This window comes from Hyperoodon ampullatus (assembly GCF_949752795.1).
Source record: "Hyperoodon ampullatus genome assembly, chromosome: 1".
Classification (NCBI taxonomy): Eukaryota; Metazoa; Chordata; class Mammalia; order Artiodactyla; family Ziphiidae; genus Hyperoodon; species Hyperoodon ampullatus.
Window position 1 is genome coordinate 191,654,016 of NC_136914.1, and position 20,858 is coordinate 191,674,873.

Genomic DNA, 20,858 nt, shown 5'->3' on the forward strand with positions numbered 1-20,858 from the left:
AACATAAAAGCACTTAGCAGAGTGCCTGGCTTAATAAAGATTATGGGTATGGAGTTTAAAAAGGTTGAACAACATTGTTCTGGTTTTTCTTTTCATTCTTTGTTATTGTTCAAACTCCTGACATAAGCTGTTCAAAATTCAGGCCATAGAAAAGTTCTCTTTGCTTCTTACATAGAAATATATTGTACTAGAGGAGAAATACATTTTCTTATTTGTAATTTGAGACATAATTAGCACACATACAAGCAAATACATATACACTGACATAGCAAGAGGGAAGAGGAGGGTGACTCAAGGCTGTGGGGCAGACTCATGTTTTCCCCCCAAACCCAGATATACATTTTGGAAATCAGAGCTCAAGACTCATAAGTATTTCTACATTATGGAGGGTCTTAGATAACATTTTCCTCCATGAGACTTCTTGATTATTCCAATCACATTTAATTACTAAATTGGAAATTCCAGTTTTTTTTTTTCAAATAATTCTGACCTTTTCAGAGAAAGCAATTTCTTAAAGACTTCCATTATGTAAATCCAAGGAGGCAAGATTTCCAGATTCCATGGCAAAGATAAATCCTTGCAGATCAACAGAATCCCTGTGGCAGAGTGTCTCAGGAGGTTCTGTGTCAGGGAAGATTTCCACTTGGTCAAGAATTCATGTTTGAATCCATCCCTCTCCATCATTCCTTAGGCTCTTGCCTTTGTTTGGAGGAAGCAGATCTGGTTTTGTGAGACAGATCTCTCCAGAGGAGTACCTTTAGGCAAGCTATACAAGCATCGCTCAGAGATACTGTGGGTTTGGTTCCAGACTACCACAATAAAGTGAAGATCATAGTAAAGTGAGTCACATAAATTTTTTGTTTTCCCAGTGCATATAAAAGTTATGTTTACTCTATACCATGGTATTAAGTGCACAACAGCATTATGTCTAAAAATATGTACATATCTCAATTTAAAAAATACCATATTACTAAAAAAATGTTAACCATCATCTAAGTCTTTAGCAAGTTGTAATCTTTTTGCTGGTGGAGGGCCTGGCCTTGATGCTGAAGGCTGCTGGCTGATCAGAGTAGTGGCTGAAGGCTGGGGTGGCTGCGGCAGTTTCTTAAAATAAGACAACAGTGAAGTTTGCCACATCAATTGACTCTTCTTTTCATGAACGATTTTCTCTGCAGCATGCACTGCTGTTTGATAGCATTTTACCCACAGTAGAACATCTTTCCAAATTGAAGTTAATACTTTCAAACCCTGCTGCTGCTTTATCAACTACATTTATGTACTATCCTAAATCCTTTGTTGTCATTTCAACAGTCTTCACAGCATCTTCACCAGGAGTAGATTCCATCTCAAGGAACTACTTTCTTTGCTCATCCATAAGAAGCAACTCCTCTAAGTTTTATCATTAGATTGCAGCAATTTAGTCAAATCTACGGCCACCACTTCTAATTCTAGTTCTTTTGCTATTTCTACCACATTTGCAGTTATTTCCTCCACTGAAGTATTGAAACCCTCAAAATCATCCACTATGGTTGGAATCAACTTCTTCCAAATTCCTGTTGATGTTGATATTTTGACCTCTTTCCGTGAATTACGAATGTTCTTAATGGCATCTAGAATGGCAAATCCTTTCCAGAAGGTTTTCAATTTACTTTGCATAGATCCATTGGAAGAATCACTATCTATGGCAGCTGTAGTCTTACAAAATGTATTTCTTAAATAATAAAAGTCAAAATTACTTCTTGATCCATGGGCTGCAGAATGGATGTTGTGTTAGCAGTCATGAAAACAATATTAATCTCATTGCACAGCTCCATCAGAGCTCTTGGGTGACCAGATTCATTGTCAATGAGCAGTAATATTTTGAAAGGAATTTTTTTTTCTGAGCTGTAGGTCTCAAAAGTGAGCTTAAAATATTCAGTAAACCATGTTGTCAACAGATGTGCTGTCATCCAGGCTTCATTGTTCCATTTATAGAGCACAGGAAGAATAGATTTAGCATAATTCTCAGGGCCCTCGGATTTTCAGAATGGTAAATGAGCATTGGCTTCACCTTCAAGTCACCATCTGGATTAGCCCCTAACAAGAGAGTCTGCCTGTCCTTTGAAATTTTGAAGCCAGGTATTGACTTCTCCTCTCTTGCTATGAAAGTCCTAGCTGGCATCTTCTTCCAATACAAAGCAGTTTCACCTACATTGAAGATCTGTTGGTTAGTGTAGCCACCTTCATTCATTGTCTCAGCTAGATCTTCTGGATAACTTGCTACAGCTTCTGCAACAGCACCTGCTGCTTCACCTTGCACATCTATATTATGGAGATGGCTTCCTTCCTTAAACTTCGTGAATCAACAACTTCTGCTAGCTTCAAACTTTTCTTCTGCAGCTTCCTCACTTCTCAGCCTCCATAGACTTGAAAAGAGTTAGGGCCTTGCTCTCGATTAGGCTTTGGCAAACAAGAATGTTGTGGCTGGTTTGTACTTCTATCCAGACCACTAAAGCTTTCTCCATATCAGTAGCAAGGTTGTTTCACTTTCTTATCATTTGTATTCACTGAAGTAGCACTTTTAATTTCCTTCCAGAACTTTTCCTTTGCATTCACAACTTGGCTGACTGTTTGGTGCAAGAGGCCTACTTTTTGGCCTCTCCTGGCTTTTGACATGCCTTCCTCACTAAGCTTAATCAGTTTCAGATTTTGATTTAAAGTGAAAGATGTGTGACTCTTCCTTTCAGTTGAACACTTAGAGGTCACTGTAGGTTTATTAATTGGCCTAATTTCAATATTGTTGTATTTCAGGGAATAGGGAGGCCTGGGGAGAAGGAGAGGGATGGGGGAATGGCCGCTGGGTGGAGCAGTCAGAACACACACAACATTTATGGATTAAGTTCACCATCATATGGGCACAGTTTGTGGCACACCAAAGCAATTACAGTAGTACCATCAAAGATCACTGTTCACAGATCACCATAACAAATATAATAATAATGAAAAAGTTTGAAAAATTATGAGAAGTACCAAAATGTGACACAAAGACACAAAATGAGCAAATGCTATTGGAAAAGATGGCACTGATACACTTGCTTGACACAGGGTTGTCACAAACCTTCAATTCATAAAAAGTAAAATATCTGCTAAGCACAATAAAGTGAAGTGCAATAAAACAAGGTATGCCCATATAAATAAGGAGGACAGACCCAGGAGACTGATTTCAAAATAGAGAATTGTTTCTACCTTCTTCAGTGGAGCAGGTATAGCCTCAGAGCTTATTACTGTCTCTTTAAAACAAGGCATATTTTTATATCCCTGTAAGTGTAACTCAAGGATTACTAAAGACCTGACTAGGAATACTGACCAAATGAAAAGACAGTGTCCTACAGAGATATTGATAACTTCAATTCCACAAACACTTGCAGAAATAAAATAACAAGGACACAAGAGAATATCAGATTAAACACTGTTGAAATTTTGCTGATAAGGAATTCTAAGTTTTTATCATTATGCTGGAATATGTTTAAATATTCCCTGTCAAAGGTAAGCAGTAGAAGAGCTGTCTTATTCACCTGAACACCTAGAACAATGTCTGGCCCATAGCTGAAATGCAATAAATATTCAATGTATGACTGATAAATAACTTGTGGAGACAATTTGGGGAGCAAAGAGAACACATAGATATTTCTTTTCTTATAAGGATCATTCCCTTACAGTCAAGTTCTGGACTATAATATTTTACCTTTGAGAGGAAATGTACCATAGAATTCTTTTAAAATGACCAAAACTTATAGATTATATAGAAAAACCATGGTCATAAAATGAAATTATTACAAAATGAGCATTTTCCTCTATTACACATTAAAAGTCTTTGTAGAAAAGTGTCTGGGGGAGACATGAGAGTAAGACCCTAAAGATTACTAACAAGTGAGAATATTAACATAAATGAGGTAAATTAAAATTTAAGAAAAGCTTTTTTAATTTGGTAAAATATATCATCTATAGTGTACCAATATGTGTAGTTTATAGTACCTTCATATAGCCAATTTTGTTTAATATTGGGAAATACATTTGAACTATTTTTTACACTCTCTGGCAGAGATAGTTCACTCTCACTAAATAGTCCATGTGCTCCCTGACAATTCCTAGTCTATGTGGCAGTTAAGCTGGAGCCATATAACTAGTCTTGGTCAGTGGACATGAGGGGAAGTGAAGTGTGTTCCATCTAGTCCAAGGCTATTAAGAGCTATTATGTGCCTTCCATTTCTTTCTTACCTTCATGCTGACTTTAGGGGCTAATGCTTCAGTTAGCAGATCTGTAAGATGAAGTAGAGATGCCCAACCTGCATGCGACTTTGTGTAAAAGCCACAATGTGTCAACCGCAAATGCCTTTGTAGTACCAAGATTCTGAGGTATGCCTATGAATTACACATCCCTTATTTCAAGTGTAGAACTTTAAAAATGATATACCTTGGAAATCAATGGACTTAAAGCATTTCATATTTTAGATCTGAGCCCAAATTGTTATCTTTTGTTTTCCTCTGTCATGTTTTGATTAGATCTCCTTAACTCATTATTCATTTAACACACATTTAATTGAGAAATTACTATATGTGAAGCACTGTGCCATGTGCTGGAGATACAAAGAGGAGCAAAGCAAATTCAGTCTCTCCACTCATGGACCTTACAATATGAAGGTGAAAGAGACATTAAACAAATGATTACACAAATCAGTGTGTAGTTACTGAAAATTAAAATATAAGGTGTTAAAGAAGAGTATAATAGGAAAACCTAATTAAATTAGGAATTCAGGAATGGCCTCTGTGGAAGTAACATTTAAACTGAGACAGTCTAGGCAGAGAGAACAAAATGGACCATGGTCTTAAGTGGGAAAAACCATGGCAGGAATGAGAGGTGTGACTGGAGAGCCAAGTAAGGTAGGGAGGAAGGAGCTAGTGAAATAGGCATGTGCTAGACCAGGGGCTGGCAAACTAATCTGGCCTCCACGTGTGTTGGTAAATAAAGCTTTACTGGAACATAGTCATGCCCATTCCTTTATATAATGTTTATATCTTGTGTGACACCAGCAGAGCTAAGAAGTTGCAACAGGAGACCGTATGGCTCAGAGTCTAAAGTATTGACTAGCTGGCCTTTATAGAAAAAGTTTGTGTCCCCTGTATGAGATCATTCAGGATCTTGTAGGTCATGATAAGGATCTGAGATTTAATCCCATACGCAAAGGGAAAGCAATAAAGGGCTTTAAGTGGGAAAGCAAATGGCATAAACAGATGTGTTTGAAGAAGATCATTCTGGCAATGTGACAAATGAACTGGAAAGGGGCAAGTATGGAGAGACTAGTTAAAATAAGATGGTGCTTGGGTTGTGACAGCAGTGATGAAGAGAAGTGAGTTCAATGAAAGAGAAAAAAAAAGCAAGGATGATTCCTGATTTGGGGCTCAAGGAGCTAGGAGACTGGTAGCTCCATTTTTAGAAACAGAGAACAAGTTCTGAATTTCCAAGGCAGGCAATCAAGAGCCAGCGCTTCACATGTTAAGTTTGATTATAACATATATAGATTTTTTTTAAAAAAAGGAATAAAATAGCTCTGGCAATCATATTCTGAATTCTACTTGCTTTCCAGGGCTGGAATAATCTTTCCTCCAAGTTCCTTGCAGTAATTCCTTTAAAAATTCCATAGATTCTACCCATTTAACGAATGGGGCCACATTTAGTGGGACTGCTTATATTTCAGGATCTGTTTTGGAGAAGTTTTTTCTTTGGTTAAGACCTCCCAAGTTTTAGGAAAACATCTATTTATCATGAGACACAAGGAAATTTTCAGCCTGTTGCAGCTTTTATTGGCACTGCCAAAAGGAAAAATGGAAGAGTTTCAATAGTCCTTTAATTGGGCCTACCCAGGTCCCCAGAGCAGGCGATTTGTCCTAACTCGCACTTGGTGTTCCAGACCTCGCTGGAGTTCTTCCACAGTGTGTAAGAAAGCCCTGGTTTTCTATGATGACAGTCAACTAAAATGTGCCACTTTCCCAACACTCACCAGCAATAAGCAGTCATCCCTTATTATACATCGTTATACTGGCCTACTCAGCATCATGCCCTATATGAAATTTTGTGTGTTGAGTGGTATTATGATTGGACTCTTTTCCTGAAATTGGGCAAGCATACTGGTCTGCTCTAAGGATATCACTTTATCACTGTAGTTGCGTAATTGGGTTCAGCTTTAGACTTTTAACTGCTCAAAAGGATACCATGACCAGAAGAAATATATCTCTGGGTTGGAGGATTTGGCCTAATATCAATACTTTGCTCTAGTTCATTTGGTGCATTAAAGAGAAAGTTTTGCCTTGACATTATAAAATGTTGAATTTGAAAGACTGAGACTAATCAGATGAAGTTTTTAATTATGATGTGTCAAAATATTTCTGGTGCTTTTGATAGAGGAAATTTACCAGTTTACTGTAGACATTCTTATCTCCTTTACTAATAAGACCAGTGAAATTATCCTTCCTGTTATATTTTGACAGGAAAAAATAATTGAATCTGGGTATTTTGGCCAAAGTTCTTAAATCAAAGGGACTATAATCCTTTTAACAATATCCTTTATGATATTGTGAGCTACTCCTAAGAAACCAATATTATGAATATAGACAGTGGAAAAGGGAACAAACAGGCATTTTATTTTTAATAAAAAAGAGTGGATTAGGTTCAAATGAGCCCAAGGTTCTAAAATGCTTTTCCTGACTCTTTTAAATAAGGATATAGAATATCAACAACAAAGAATTCACTAGGTATATGTATAATAGAAATCTATTTCAGTGAAGAAAACTATATTTTAAATTCAAGGATGCTTCATTCTTACAAACATGAATTTGGAATATTTTATACTGAAGAATTCCCCTAGTCCCACAGAGCAGTTATAAATATTAATGGAATTTCAATAGATTCTTTTCAGATTCCGATGTTTAATATTCATTCATATTATGCAGGGAATTCAAGGTCCTGTGCAGTACATGTAGATGCTTCTCATTATCTAAATGAGCACATATATGAAGTCTGTAGGGGCAATGATTATTAAAAATAGCAGGGTCCACATATGATCTTAAAGGGCATATCAAAGCCTTCTCAGCTCACTTAATAACAAGAAAGTCATTGGTAATAAAACCAAACGACTCTTTAGGCTAAATTGATTCAGTAATGTCACATCTGGGCAAAATGATGGATTGGTGATTCTGGACAGAGTTAAAAATGCTAACTGATATAAAGTATTTATGAAGCACAATGAAGCGATTTCCTGTGGTGAGATTCTGCGGTCACACTTTGAAACCTGCTCTTGAATTAGTCTCAGCCTTTGATTTGCTGACAACTTACTTCATAGTATCTAACTCCTCTCGGATATGCTGGAGTGTAAATTTTGGGGGAATTATTCAAAAAGGGATTTGAGATTCCATAAAAAAACCCACATTTAATTTAATGTTCTCTGAGTTTAACACCTTATTCGGGAAATGAGATATTGTTTAACTACCCTAACGTGTAAGTGTTTTTATTTTTAACAGAAGATAATATAATTTAACTAAACTTGCACTATTGGCATTATCCTTCCCTTTTTTCTTTGTCAAAATGAAAAAACGTTTATATAGCTGATAGACTGAAACCATAAAATAATTTATGTGACAACAACTGTAAGGACAGAATTTACTATGTGCCTCCAGTGTGCTAGGCATGGGACTAGGCGTTTTGGATATACTATTCAACCCTTATTACATTTCTGGGAGACAATATTAACCTTACAGTACAGATAAGTGAAGCTCAGAGAGACTGAGAAACTTACTCTTGGTTACAGAGCTATTAGGTTGAATCACATGAAAATGCTGGTATTTGAACATTTTAAATTACAAAGACAGCAATATAATATAGTTCAACCTAATTCTAAGTATAGAGTTATAATTTGAAACTAGGTTTGTGTGATTGCAAAGTCCATGGAACCATGGAACAGAACCATACTTGATAACACTGGTTATTTTTGACCATCCATGATAATAAAAACCAAATCATGAATTATACAATAAGGAATTCACCACTTACCAAGTTTGGGTTGATATGAACTCATCATTTGTGGCAAAGTTCCTATGCAAGATATCATTTTAATTCCATTGAGATACAAAAAAGAGATAACTGCTAAACCATGGAAGAGAAATGGCACATTTGCAGAGCTTCTCACATATTTTCTAAGTTAAATATCTCAGCTGGAGCACAGTTGTTCTTCAACCAAGTATTTAAAAAAATCTTTCACAAAAAGAATGGTGGGATCCTTTGAAGTGTAACCTTAGAAATCAAGGTCTGTGTTACAGGGCATCATTCAAAGCAGATGCATATTCCCTAGAGACCACGGTAAACTTGTTACCAAGAATACTTGGATCTCTTTGGGAAGACAGCTTGATAAAACTTCCAGGTCTTACTGGCAATACCTCTGATACTATGTAGTCAAGTATTCCCCATGTAATAGGCATGGGACAGGGTCTCCAAAAGAGGCTTCTGATCATTCTAATCGCCAATAGCTCACATATGTTTTTTCAACAGCTTGCAGATTTGGCAACTAGAGAGCTCATTCATTTTATATGATTTAGAGGGCCGTAGTAACATATACCTAGGTTGTCTTAGGGGTGAACAATTTGCTGACTACCATTACTTTTCCTTGCCTGCTAAGTGGGTGACCAGTGCTGAAGTATTAATTCTCAATGTTATTTCGGAACAAGGGAAGGGCATCTCAGAGCTGCATAAAGGGCGACCGGCTCAGCAAATATTTCCTGAGCACCGAATACACACTCCTGTTATGCCACGATGTTAGAGTCTCTCTCTTATATTTTCAATCTTGATGAAGAGAAGAGGGATTAATTAATGGATAGCACGTGTGATAGACAGCGGCATGTATTCCCGCTAAAGGAGAGAGCTGCTCATCTGGAGAACGCAGCAGCTCTGCAAACAGGGCATATCAACTCTTTAGCCCATGAGGCATTCAGATTGATCTGAGGAAGAATTCTTGACAGTGAGAAAAATGGTGAAATCTTTTCTGAGGGAGCTCTAGGCAAAGGAAAGTTTCCATCTCTTTGGTATAGTGTTGTTGTGGTCCCAGATAAAAAATGGACCAGAATGAAGACTTGTCAAGCTCTCATCCAGTTCAACAAGTCTTTACTGTCTCCCAGGACCTGAGGCTCACAAGCTGTCTGAGAGTTACACAGTTTTACAAGACTATTCTCAATCTGCAGAGGTTTTGAGATGCCTCCAGAATGATGAAAACCAGGCCCTTGTCTGGGAAGCGGAGCAGAGCACATCATTTTGAGCCCTGGCTTAAAACCCACAGTGTTGACAGCTTCACTTCAGGCTGCAGTAAGGACTTAACTTCAAGATACTTCAAAACATTCAGTCCCATAGAGAGAGCATTTTCCCAATTTCCAGCTCCCTCAACAGATTGACCTGGTTGTAGGTATTATGGAAACAGTAAGTTGAGCTTGCGTTACTGGAGGTCCAGAGGATGAGAAGTTCTGTCTGCATTCAAAATAAGGCTCTCAGGCCTCCCTGGTGGCGCAGTGGTGGAGAGTCCGCCTGCTGATGCGGGGGACATGGGTTCGTGCCCCGGTTCGGGAAGATCCCACATGCCCATGAGCCATGGCCGCTGAGCCTGCGTGTCCGGAGCCTGTGCTCCACAACGGGAGAGGCCACAGCAGTGAGAGGCCCGTGTACCGCAAAAAAAAAAAAAGTAAATAAAAAATAAGGTTCTCAAACAGATGTGAGGTTTTTCCATAGAGACAGCAGACTCCAAATCTCTGCACAGGAACTAATGTGAAGAAACCATAAAGTTCCTAATAATTTCACCCTAGATATTCCAAAAAGTGTCTGGACTGTGTTGATTTACAAAATAACTCTCCAATAAAAAGCACCCCTCGATTTAAAACAATTGCTCAATCCAGAACTATACTGAGGTGGTAGGGACTTGTGGGAGGAGGGTCACAAAGTAAATTATATAGCAAACAAGTTAGAAGTCTACATAGCAATCCCTCAGGTCAAGCCAGAGTCTCTACTACTCTATGTAGTATTCTCTTTCCTCTTTCCCTTCTCTGCTCCTTGCCCTCCCCTTAGTCTCAGAGTATCTGAATTTTTTTCCTCAATTAAGCAAAACAATTTAGCTCTCCTTGTTCTCACTCTCAAACTGGCATCTAATCTCTCCTAGGTGCTTGGAAGACAGAAGAGCCATCACTTAAAGGGATCATAATTACAAATAGCAAAAATTAGATGTCATTACATTTAATACAGCAGTGCCTTCATTACACGATACCTACATACCAAGTTACTTGACTTTTGTTAGTGAAGAGGTCAGAGGGACGGTGGCAGTTCCTACCTGTGCACCTCTGCTGATTTTTCCCTCCTTGAGGTAAACTGGCCTTCCTCACCTCCTTACAAAGCCAACAGAGGGTTTTCCTTTGCTATTGCCTTTCTAAATTGGCAGCAATGATGGCAGCCTCTCAGCTTTTCTGTTGTTCTCATCTATACCCTGTAAATTTCAGATCCATACATTTATTCATCATAAACAGTCATCTGATTCTCATTCCCCTCTTCTCCCCCTAATAGTGGATCCAAACTACACTCAGTCACCAACACATCTGGTCTTGTGTTCTGGAGGAACTCTTGGACAACCTGAAGATCTTTTGTAAATCTCAGCCTGACAGCCACACGTTTAGGCCAATACCACAAGTGAAAATACCACTCTCAGAGGGCAGGGCAGGCAGAACACAAAGGTGGAATGTTGGCACAAGAAGAGACTTGCAGATGTAATGTTCAAGACTCACTTCTTAGTGTGGATGCTCTATACATCTGCAGTTTGGAATTGTTTATAATTACAGAAATACCAGGCAGCTGTAGACTCTAGACTTTCTTTATCCTTTTGCTCACTGCTTCTTGGACATTGCACAACTTATTTGTATTTATTAAACTTTTTAGCAGCCCCAGGAGAAAGTTAAATAATAGGCTATGCTAAAGTTTCTGATTTTTTCATGGATTTAAATGTTCCATAGTCCCCATTTTTCATTTCTTCACCTGAAGAAAGAAGATTATTAGATTCATGTTGACAAAAGGTCCCAGGTCTAAAGCATCCTTTTAAAAGATCATAATATCGTCATGAGGCAGCATGACTCTCCCCAGTTTTGATCATATATGTGAGTTGTTGCTCTCTATACTCAGTGCGTCTATTTATATTTATGAGGACTCATACTTGACTCTAAGTCACTAGTCCAACAGAGCCTCATGTATCAATTTCCTTCAGAATTTCTCATTTGAGTAGACTTCATAAATGTTATGTTTTATGAGGGCAGAAACTATGGAATCCTCATTTCCAAGCAAAGTGCCCAGCACACAGAAGCATCCAATACATATTTGTAAATAATTATTTGACCAAATAAACTGAGAATGGAAAACATATAAATAAAATATTTGTGAATTCAATTTTTCCGAAGGAAACTTCCATAAGATATATATTTTTCCCAGTAATATACTCCTTAGGATATTTTAAAGGTTTATTTTTGATGTTACATATTTAGCTTCTTTTTCACTTTCCCTCTGTCTCTGGCATTGATTTTCAGACTGAGTTCACTTGCTTGGCAAGTGGGAGGACAAGTGTTATCGTGGATGTAAATCTTTCCCATTGAAGATAGCTTGATAGGGAAACCAGCGGCTGAAAGGGATCTATTTGTTTTTACTTTGTGTGCAAATGTTCTCCTTACAAAATGGACTGAGTTATCTCATTTTCTAAAGAAAACCTATTTTTAAAAGTGGCAAATATTATGTGAAATAAGAGTAATCTATTTTATATTTGTGCCTATTACTTTAAATGACAACATATGATATTCATTTTTATGTATACATATGTACATATGTTTTATGTAAGTACATTTATACATTACACACATACATATATATGTGTATATATATATATACATATATATATATACACACACACATATATATTTTTTCCTTTCTGAGAGAGCAAGGAAAAAGATTTGATATTACAATCATGTAACATTCTGTGGCATCACTGTAATAGTGAGATGGATATTTGTAATTAGTATTTGACTGCTGTTTATTAAATTGCCTTAACAGATTCATATGGACAGCATCAGTTACATAATTGAATTACAAATGACTATGTCTATAACACAAAAAACCCAATATTATGAATTTTGTAACTGGTTACTGCTTGTTATTTTAAGATGATGATTGCTGTTTTATCTGAAAGCTCTGTTTCTGGAGTTGATATTTTAAAGAAAAAGCTTGAACTGGAAACCTGACAGTTTTTCATCATCCCAGGTCTTTTCCTTTCCTTTTCTCCCTCTCGTCCCTTTTTCTTCTCCCTCGTCCTTTTTTGTTCAACTTATAAAGTGTTACCTATCTGGACTGCATTTTCTGCAAATTTAATGACAAATAATTGCACAATGTTTCAAATCCAAAAGCAGATATTTTGTGTGGTCAATTGCATGGTTATCACCTAGTTGGAATAATCATGTACTCCCCTAAGTGAAGACAAGGTGACTGGATTTATGGCCCCAGGCCCATCCCAATTATTTACAGAATTTCGTATCATGCTCCTAACTTTTATAAAGAGTTGATGTAACAAACAGCTATATGGAATAATCTTTTGTAAAAGAGCCTTTAAATGCATTATGCATTATATTAGTGTTTGTTACTCAAGGATCCTAACAATACAATCCTTGAACGTATAAATTCCATGTGATGCAAAAGTTTGTTCACTTGTTTTCTTTTTGGATGAGTCGGATTGTTTTCTTTAATGAGATATTTAAAGCTATGTAATTATGGTCATTGGCCACCACATTTCTAGAGTTGTAGACTGTATTAATCTCCTCAGATTGCTGCCTATTAGTGATTGTACTGATCATTAACACTCTTCTAGATGGTGAACAGGGAAGGATGCTAAAATTCTGACCAATCATTTTGAGGGTTACTTATACATTTTATTTATTTAAGCCACCCTGACTCCTATCTGTCCTGGTAACGTAGGGTTGCATTCACTTCAGTCAGGCTTTTATATTTATGCCTTTTGCTTTGGAGAATGTAATATCTGAATTAAAGACTGGAATTATTAATTATAATATTAGGCACCATAGATACTGACATTATTTGCTAAGTGCTATGTGAAGCTCTTTATATGTTTAAATCATTTCATCTTCGACCCTTTAGAGTTGGTATTATTTTCCTCATTTTATTGATCAGTAAGCAGAGAGTTTAAGTAATTTATCCAAGGTCACACAGCTAGTAAGTGGTAGAACTGAGTTCAATATAGGAAGTTTGACTCCTGGCCAGTCTGACTCCAAATTTAAGATGTTGGGAAGGATCTCAGAGATCTTGGGAGGTGTGTAAAACTATATATATGTGTGTGTGTATATATATATATATATATATATATATATATATATATATATATATATATATATATATATATATATATATATATATATAATTTTCCCCTCAGTTGTGGCACAGAGGTCCTAAATCCCTTGGAATTTCCTGGGTGATAGAAGTGTCTTTTGTTCTAATGAGGTAACTCTTGGGGGACTCCTAGATAGCTTCAGGATAGGGGATAGGGGTTGGTCACCAGAAAGGCCAAGCCATGATTAGAAGCTTAGAACTTTCAGCCCCACTCTCTATCCTCCATGAAGGGAGAAGGGCTAGAGTTGAGTTAATGAGAGATCATGCCTACATGTTGAAGCCTCCATAAAAATCTCAATAGTATGGGGTTCAGAGGGCTTCTGGTGAACACATCCTTTCTGGAGGTGTCACACCCCAACTCCACAGGGACAGAATGTCCTGCACATGGGACCCTTCTGGACCTCCCTCTATGTACCTCTTCATCTGGCTGTTAATTTGTGTGCTATATCATATCCTTTATTATACAATAAGTCGGTACATGTAAATAGGTGTTTCCCTGAGTTCTGTGAGCCATACTAGCAAATTATCAAACCCAAGGAGGGGTCATGGGAACACCAGTTTATAGTTGGTTAGTCAGAAGTACAGACGACAGCTTGAAACTTGCAATTGGTATCTGAAGTGGAGGCAGTCTTGTGGGGTTGGACCCTTTGCCTGTGGGATCTGCTGCTAACTCCTTAGAGATAGTGTCAGAACTGAATTGAATTGCAGGGCACCAAGCAGGGGTTTCAGAATTCCTTGAGGTGTGGAAAATCCATACTTCTGGTGTCAGAAGTGTTGTGAGTGTGGTAGGAGTGTGAGAGTAAAGGAGGAACACACAGGAGTGTTTTCCCTATACAGGAGATAAATGTCTTTCACTTGTCCCACTGCTCCCCATGCCCTCTGCATGACAGACATTGCCAATTGTTGGTAGAATCCTCTTCTACTGAGTCTAGACCCAGTCTTGGAATTGTTCTTAGTTTTTGCCCCAGGTGATGATTACCTGTTAAATGATTGGCACCTGTGTTGAAATCTATTTATCATCTATGTAGATCTAATCTGCCTCTTTCACAGAAGGACTTATGCTAAGTGCTCCAGCAGAAACTGGCTAGATGTTCACCAACCCACTTTTTATTCTTCCTACATGCACGGGTAGACTATGATTCCAGCTTTCCTTCCAAATAGGTATGGCCACATAACTGTTCTAATCAATAAAATGTGACCCCTCCTGATATGTACCATTTCTAAGTCTAACCCTAAAAATATCCTATGTGCTCTCCTCCATTCTTTTCCTCATCCACTTGTTTGATTCCTATGAGCACAGTGACTCTATAAGCCACCTGAGGAAGCTGATAGAGTCAAATGGTGGAAGGAGTCGGGGTCTCTGAATCACCTCTTTGATGAAAGCTACCTTCCAATCATAAACACCTGTTTGAGTCTTATGTGAAGAAGAAACAGACTTCTGTTATGTTCAGGCCATTACAATTTTTGATTGTGTTTGTTACAAAACCTATTGTTACAAAACAAGGGTCATACAAGATCACATTATTAGCAAGTTTCAGAGCCAGAATTTGAATCTGAGTCTTTTAAAGTCCAAATTCTTCCCACAGTGATAATCTTATTGATCATTTAAAATATTATCCATGTTAATGATAATTCACATGACCTTACTTCAGACCTTATTTCAACCTAAATTGTCTCCAGTTATAACCCTACCAAGTTTTGAGTTCATCTGCAAAAAGTCTTCTTCCACCTCTAAAAAAACTCAGTATCTTCCCACTGATGACTCAGGACTAGACTTCCCCATCCTCTCATCTGGCTTACAATTCCTGCCCAAGTACGAAGCATAAATGGTGACATCAAGTCAGGCTTTCTCAGGTGTGTCCTAGGGAACAATTTCTGTGGGATGTTATCAGGTTTGGTGCCTAAATAAAATATTCCATGGTCAAGTACATTTGGGAAATTCTAGATTAAATAAAGTGAGAAGGTGTCTTCTCTATAGGAATATCTTTTAATAAGATAATATGCCCTGAGATTCTCTAAAATGGGGGTAAAGTCAGTAGCATTTTGCAAACTTATTGATGACAGAGACTCTTCACAAAGAGCATATCAAGGAACTGATGTTCCATTGAACACATTTTGGAAAGCACAAGCCTAAGTGTACTGGGTCGTACCCATAATCGCTGGTATGAATCTAATACATCTTGGAATTTAGCCCCTCTGCCCAAGGAGACTTTTGTTTCTGGGTTGTGTACTGTCTATTCCTGACATCTGACAAATGATTACTCATTGACCTTTGTCTGGTTTGGGCTACTAATCCTGTATCCTCTGGCTCTCTTCAAGACTTGACAACAGACTTTATTTTGTGGACAGCTCTGCCACCCTTTGTCTGTCTTGTTGCTGCCCTACCTGACAGAACACAAATGTTTCCCTTCATTGATTGTGTGTATTTATAGTATTAATTCTTGTTTCAATCGAACACCCCAAATCAAGGGTAGAGTTGGGTAGTGTTAGTAACATAAAGAGACAATTCTTACTGGCCTACTTAAATATCAATGTCAATAAAATACAGTGGAGTTACACTATATGAACATTTATATTATGTGAATTCAAGTAGATATACTTAGCACCCTGGCCCCAGATAGTGAGAAAAAATAGTTTAAATGCAAGGCAGTTAGTTAGATTTTATGTTAGGGAATGCCATTACTGGGGGTCTCCTATATTTTAAAACTTGCATAATCCAAAATTAATTTTTCATAAAACTGAAAAAGGAAGGAAGGTATTTCTTTGCTGTCTGAAGTGGCACCACCATGGGCTGTAGCAAAAACATGGTTCCCAATTCACCTGGTGCTCAAGATTTAAAATTGTGTGATTGTTAATATAAAAGAAGATTCTTTTGGTATTTCTATTATTTCAAAAGCTGCCAATCTTGTGAGAATTTATTAATATTTTTATGTTGTACTCTTTCAAATTTGCATAACTCTGATTTTATAAATTGCTACTACATAGTAGTGTGGGTGCTTTCACTCACCATCCCACTCCATTTGCACAGCGATTTAATCTGTTAGGAGATATGACTGCTATTTCTTTCTTTCCTGTGTGCCTTTCATAGTAGAAGATATCACTGTCCTACAAATGCAAACCAACAATTTCATCTGGCCTCACCTGAATAAACTGAAATCTATTGAATGCTGGCAAAATGCTATACTGAATTTACTGAACATTATGTTAGTCTCCAAAATGTCACGTAGTTTTAAGATATTTTCAAAGATAATTTTGAATATACATGATTCTTCTCTTTATGTGCCAACTTTACAATTTTATCTCTCACATAAGATATGAATCTACTTGAAGATAATGGACATTATTTGTTGCCAACCCAGCATCCACTATTCCCTCCTTTCTTCCTAACAAACCCCTATTTTAGTCAGGTATCTACCCTCATATGACTAAAGGGAAGATGATCCTGATACCAGTTCCAGGAGTAGATCTTGATTTGTCTAGGGTTGTAATGGTAGTCCCACCCCCCTGGCCAGTGGTTGGTTTCAGACTGGTTGAGTAACCCAGTTATGACCTATGAGATACAAGATAGTCAGTTGAGGGGTTTCTGGAAAGACTTCCTTAATTCTCAGAAAGGGACTAAGATAGTAATAGTCCCTCTTCTTTCTAAGCATGTTGCTGGGTCTGGATGTGACTCCAATAGTTATTGCCGTCTTGCTACCAGTCCTCTGAGGATGTCAACATTAAGAGTGGAAGAGAGCAGAGATGGATAAACCTTAGGTCCTTGAAGATGTTGCTCTGTTATTGAATCAATCAGTCATGAAGTCTCCCCAACTTCTTCCTTTTAGATAATATTATCAGTTAGCTTGGGCTGCCATAGATTGGATGGCTTAAACAAAAGAAATTTATTTCTCTCAGTTCCAGAGAAGGGAAGTCCAAGATCCAGGTGCCAGCTGATTTGGTTTCTGGTGAGGACTCTCTTCTTGTCTTGCAGACGGCCTGCTTTTTAACCTTCTCACTCTCCTCATATGGCCTTTCCTTGGTGTATGCCCAAGAATAGGGTTCTCTCTCTTTCTCTTCCTCATTTTATAAGGCCAGCCTTATAATTAGGATTCTACCCTTATGACCTCATTTAACCTTAATTACCTCCTAAAAGCCCTGTCACCAAATATAATCACATTGGGGGTTTAGGGCTTCAACATATGAATTTGGGGGGATACAAATCAGTCCATAGCAGATAATATAACAAATGTCCATATGTTGTTTAAACAAGTTTAAATTGGTTTTTCTGTTATGTATTACTAAATATACCCTAACAGATGTCATATCTTATGAAGCAATACACAAAGGATAATGTCTAATTCATGACATATAACAGAAGATCAAGGGCTATTTTCCTTTTCTCAGAACAAAGCAGTTGTCGAGTTAAAAATGGTTAGTCCATTGCTGTTACAGGGCATTTCATGAACTGCTGATTGTACATATATGTGGTATCATGTTAACATAAACAGTCCAGCCCTTAGGGAGTTTTAAGTTATAAAAGAAACATTTTTCTAAGATCATGTGCTCTGATATAAAAACCATACTCTAGCCCAGTTCTATCATTATAAAGTTCTGGCAAGCCAAGAGACATTAGTTGGTGATTTTATCAGGCAAGACTTCTAACTAATGCTTGATGAAACCATCACTGCACCATAAAACACCGTAACAAATTGCAGTGACTATTCCTTTCAAGAATTTAGTCATTTTAGATCATTAACGTTTATTTCACAAAAAGCAATTTCTTAGCAATCACTACAATCCTACAAATAAGAATATACTTTCACCTTTATGCATGAAATGAATCAGTTATGTTTATTCTTGCAATTCAAATCTAATTTTAATAACTATCTTCAACAAAGAAGGTGGGGTGTAGACTTTATCCCATTCTAGTAAAGCTCATATGAAACATTTCACCTATTATTTTAGTTACATTGTATACCAAGTAATTTTATGTAGTTTTCCAGATGAAAATTAAATAAATACAATTATATTGAAGTGAAGGATTTTCATAACATAGTAAAATTCACTTTTTATATCTAGCCTGGGATGTGGAAAGAGCAGCACTCGTCAAATTTTAAAAACAAAACCAAACAAACAAAAGCAAACTCCACCAAGAAATAAATGATGAGAGATAAATTTGCATATAGATGGATCCATATTAAAGCAATAGAACTTGGGCCATTTTGAAATCTTAAACCTTCTGACACTATTTTCATAAACTCAGTAATACAAGCCATGTGGTGAATGATTTTCTGAAAAACTTTGCTGGTTTCACTGTGTATTTTATTATTGGCCAAATGTGACATTAAATTTTATCCCCTGTGGCTTGGAGTTAAATGCTTGCTCTGTTCAGAATGGCAACACTCAATTAAACCGCATTTTTCATGATCTACACCCACCATTGTTACTGTATTTAAGGGAAATAATGGGGGTACTGACCTATATTGCGTTTCTTATTATCAATGGAGATGAAGCGAATGCAGGGATTACTGCTGATGTACTGCCCAGCCCAAGGGACATCAATCTTCGTGCCAGCTTCATAAAAGAGGCCCAGCGCGTAGCGAGAGGAGTAGCTCACAGACTCCAGTTGCTGCCTTTGGCATTCACTAATTACTGTGGAAGAAAAAGTACAGGGCATCAAACTTTAAATTATCATCTTTCCTTTTAGTACATCAAATACAAAACTCCTTTAAACCAGTTCCAACTGTTTCTACCGACTCCAGCTCACTTATGATGAATTTTGAAAGGTAATGTAAAATAGCATCAGCTCTAATTTCTTTGCAGAGTGATTACTGTCCTTGGCACACTTGTTTTCATCAAGCTGTAGGTCCAAACTCTTTAGACTGACATTTAAGTCTCTCAAAATCTGACACCAAGTTGCTTTTCTAGCTTTGTGTCCTACTTATTATCCTGGGACTGGCTGGCAACATTATAGATTCCATACACTGAGCAGGGTTTTTGCCAACACTTAACACAAGCATTTCACCCTATTTTAACAACAACCGTATAAGGTAGAATATTATTCCCATGTTACCAGTGAGGAGACTAATGCTCCATCTCTTATGGACTTCTTTAAGTTCTTCCATGTCATACAGTCATTTGTTTGCCTGTCATCTTTCTGTCAGTGGACTATCATAGTTTCTTAAGCACAGGGACCATACCTTAGTCTTTTTTGTTACAGTCCTCTACCCTATTAATTACAGAAATACAAAGGATGAAAGTATAAAGAGATAGAAAGGCAAACACAGACATGCAAAGCTAGTTAAAATGTAGGAGGTAAATAATCAACAAATGGAAAGACTGGGAAAGGAATTAGGCAGGTTTGGGTTCAAATCCTGACTCTACCTCTTACTAGGTAGGTGACCGTGGTCAAGCCACTTATTCTAATTATAGTCCTTTTGTCTGTAAGTGGCAAAAATAGTACAGGATGCATTAATCTGTTGTGAGGATTACATGAATATTGCATAGCACAGTGCTTGGCATACGGTAAGTGTTCATTAATGATTTTTTCTATTATAGAGAGAAAAATATTTAGCAAAATGGGACAATGTTCCATCCTGGGATGAAGAACGAAAAGACTTCCCTCATGTTTTAATTTCCATCTCCAGTCTTCCTACCTTTAAGGGTCTCAGGGAGCTGCTTGTTCATGTACTACATTAATAATTTGGGTTTCAGAGAAGGCAATAGTTCTATTCTGAAGGCTTCAGTCAAGCCAGTTCAGAAATGGAGCATATGAAAAATTCTCATTTAATTGGTGAAAATATCCTAATCTAAGTCAGTAGGGATTGGCAAATCTCAAGGAGGGGGGTAACTTTAGCTAAACATTAGAGAAGTGGCTTTAGGAGAAAGAGAGAAAACAAGAAGGATACTCAAATTATTTAAGCACAATAATAATCCTACACATTATCACAGCATATTCTTGGCTACAAAACATTTTTAAAACTAAGACCTCATTTAATCTTCACAAAAGCCCTGCAAGATTTACCATTCTAATTTTACATCTCTGTGAAGCTGAGATTCAGAGAGGTTAAGTAATTTGCCCTAGGTTACACAGCTTCCAAGTCTGTGTCAAGATGAAGCTAGAATTCCCGCATCGGAGTCATGCCCGTCTTCTTTACTCCACACTTCCCCTCCTGATCTGTAAGTAAGTCTGAGCTTCAAAATGAACTTTAGCATTTCTTTCTCTTCTGACATTAATGGTTATTTTGCACTCAGAAGTAAAAGCCATCATTCCCTTTAAACATCATTTTCCATCTTATTAAAAGATTTATCTACTTGATGAACAAATGATCTTTTGACACTGGCCTTGTTACTCTCAGTGTATCCTGGGCTTCATTTTATTATTTAC

At 37.3% G+C, this 20,858-nt stretch overlaps 1 protein-coding gene across 1 annotated transcript in view; it reads right to left on the reverse strand.

Moving 5' to 3' along the window:
* Positions 1-20,858, reverse strand: part of RNLS (renalase, FAD dependent amine oxidase) — a gene marked incomplete at both ends in the record, with an annotated part of 268,919 nt that overhangs the window by 40,295 nt on the left and 207,766 nt on the right. The window contains one exon of the mRNA XM_079706430.1: positions 18,950-19,123. Within this exon, the coding sequence (XP_079562556.1) occupies positions 18,950-19,123 (174 nt within the window). The remainder of the gene's footprint in view (positions 1-18,949; positions 19,124-20,858) is intronic.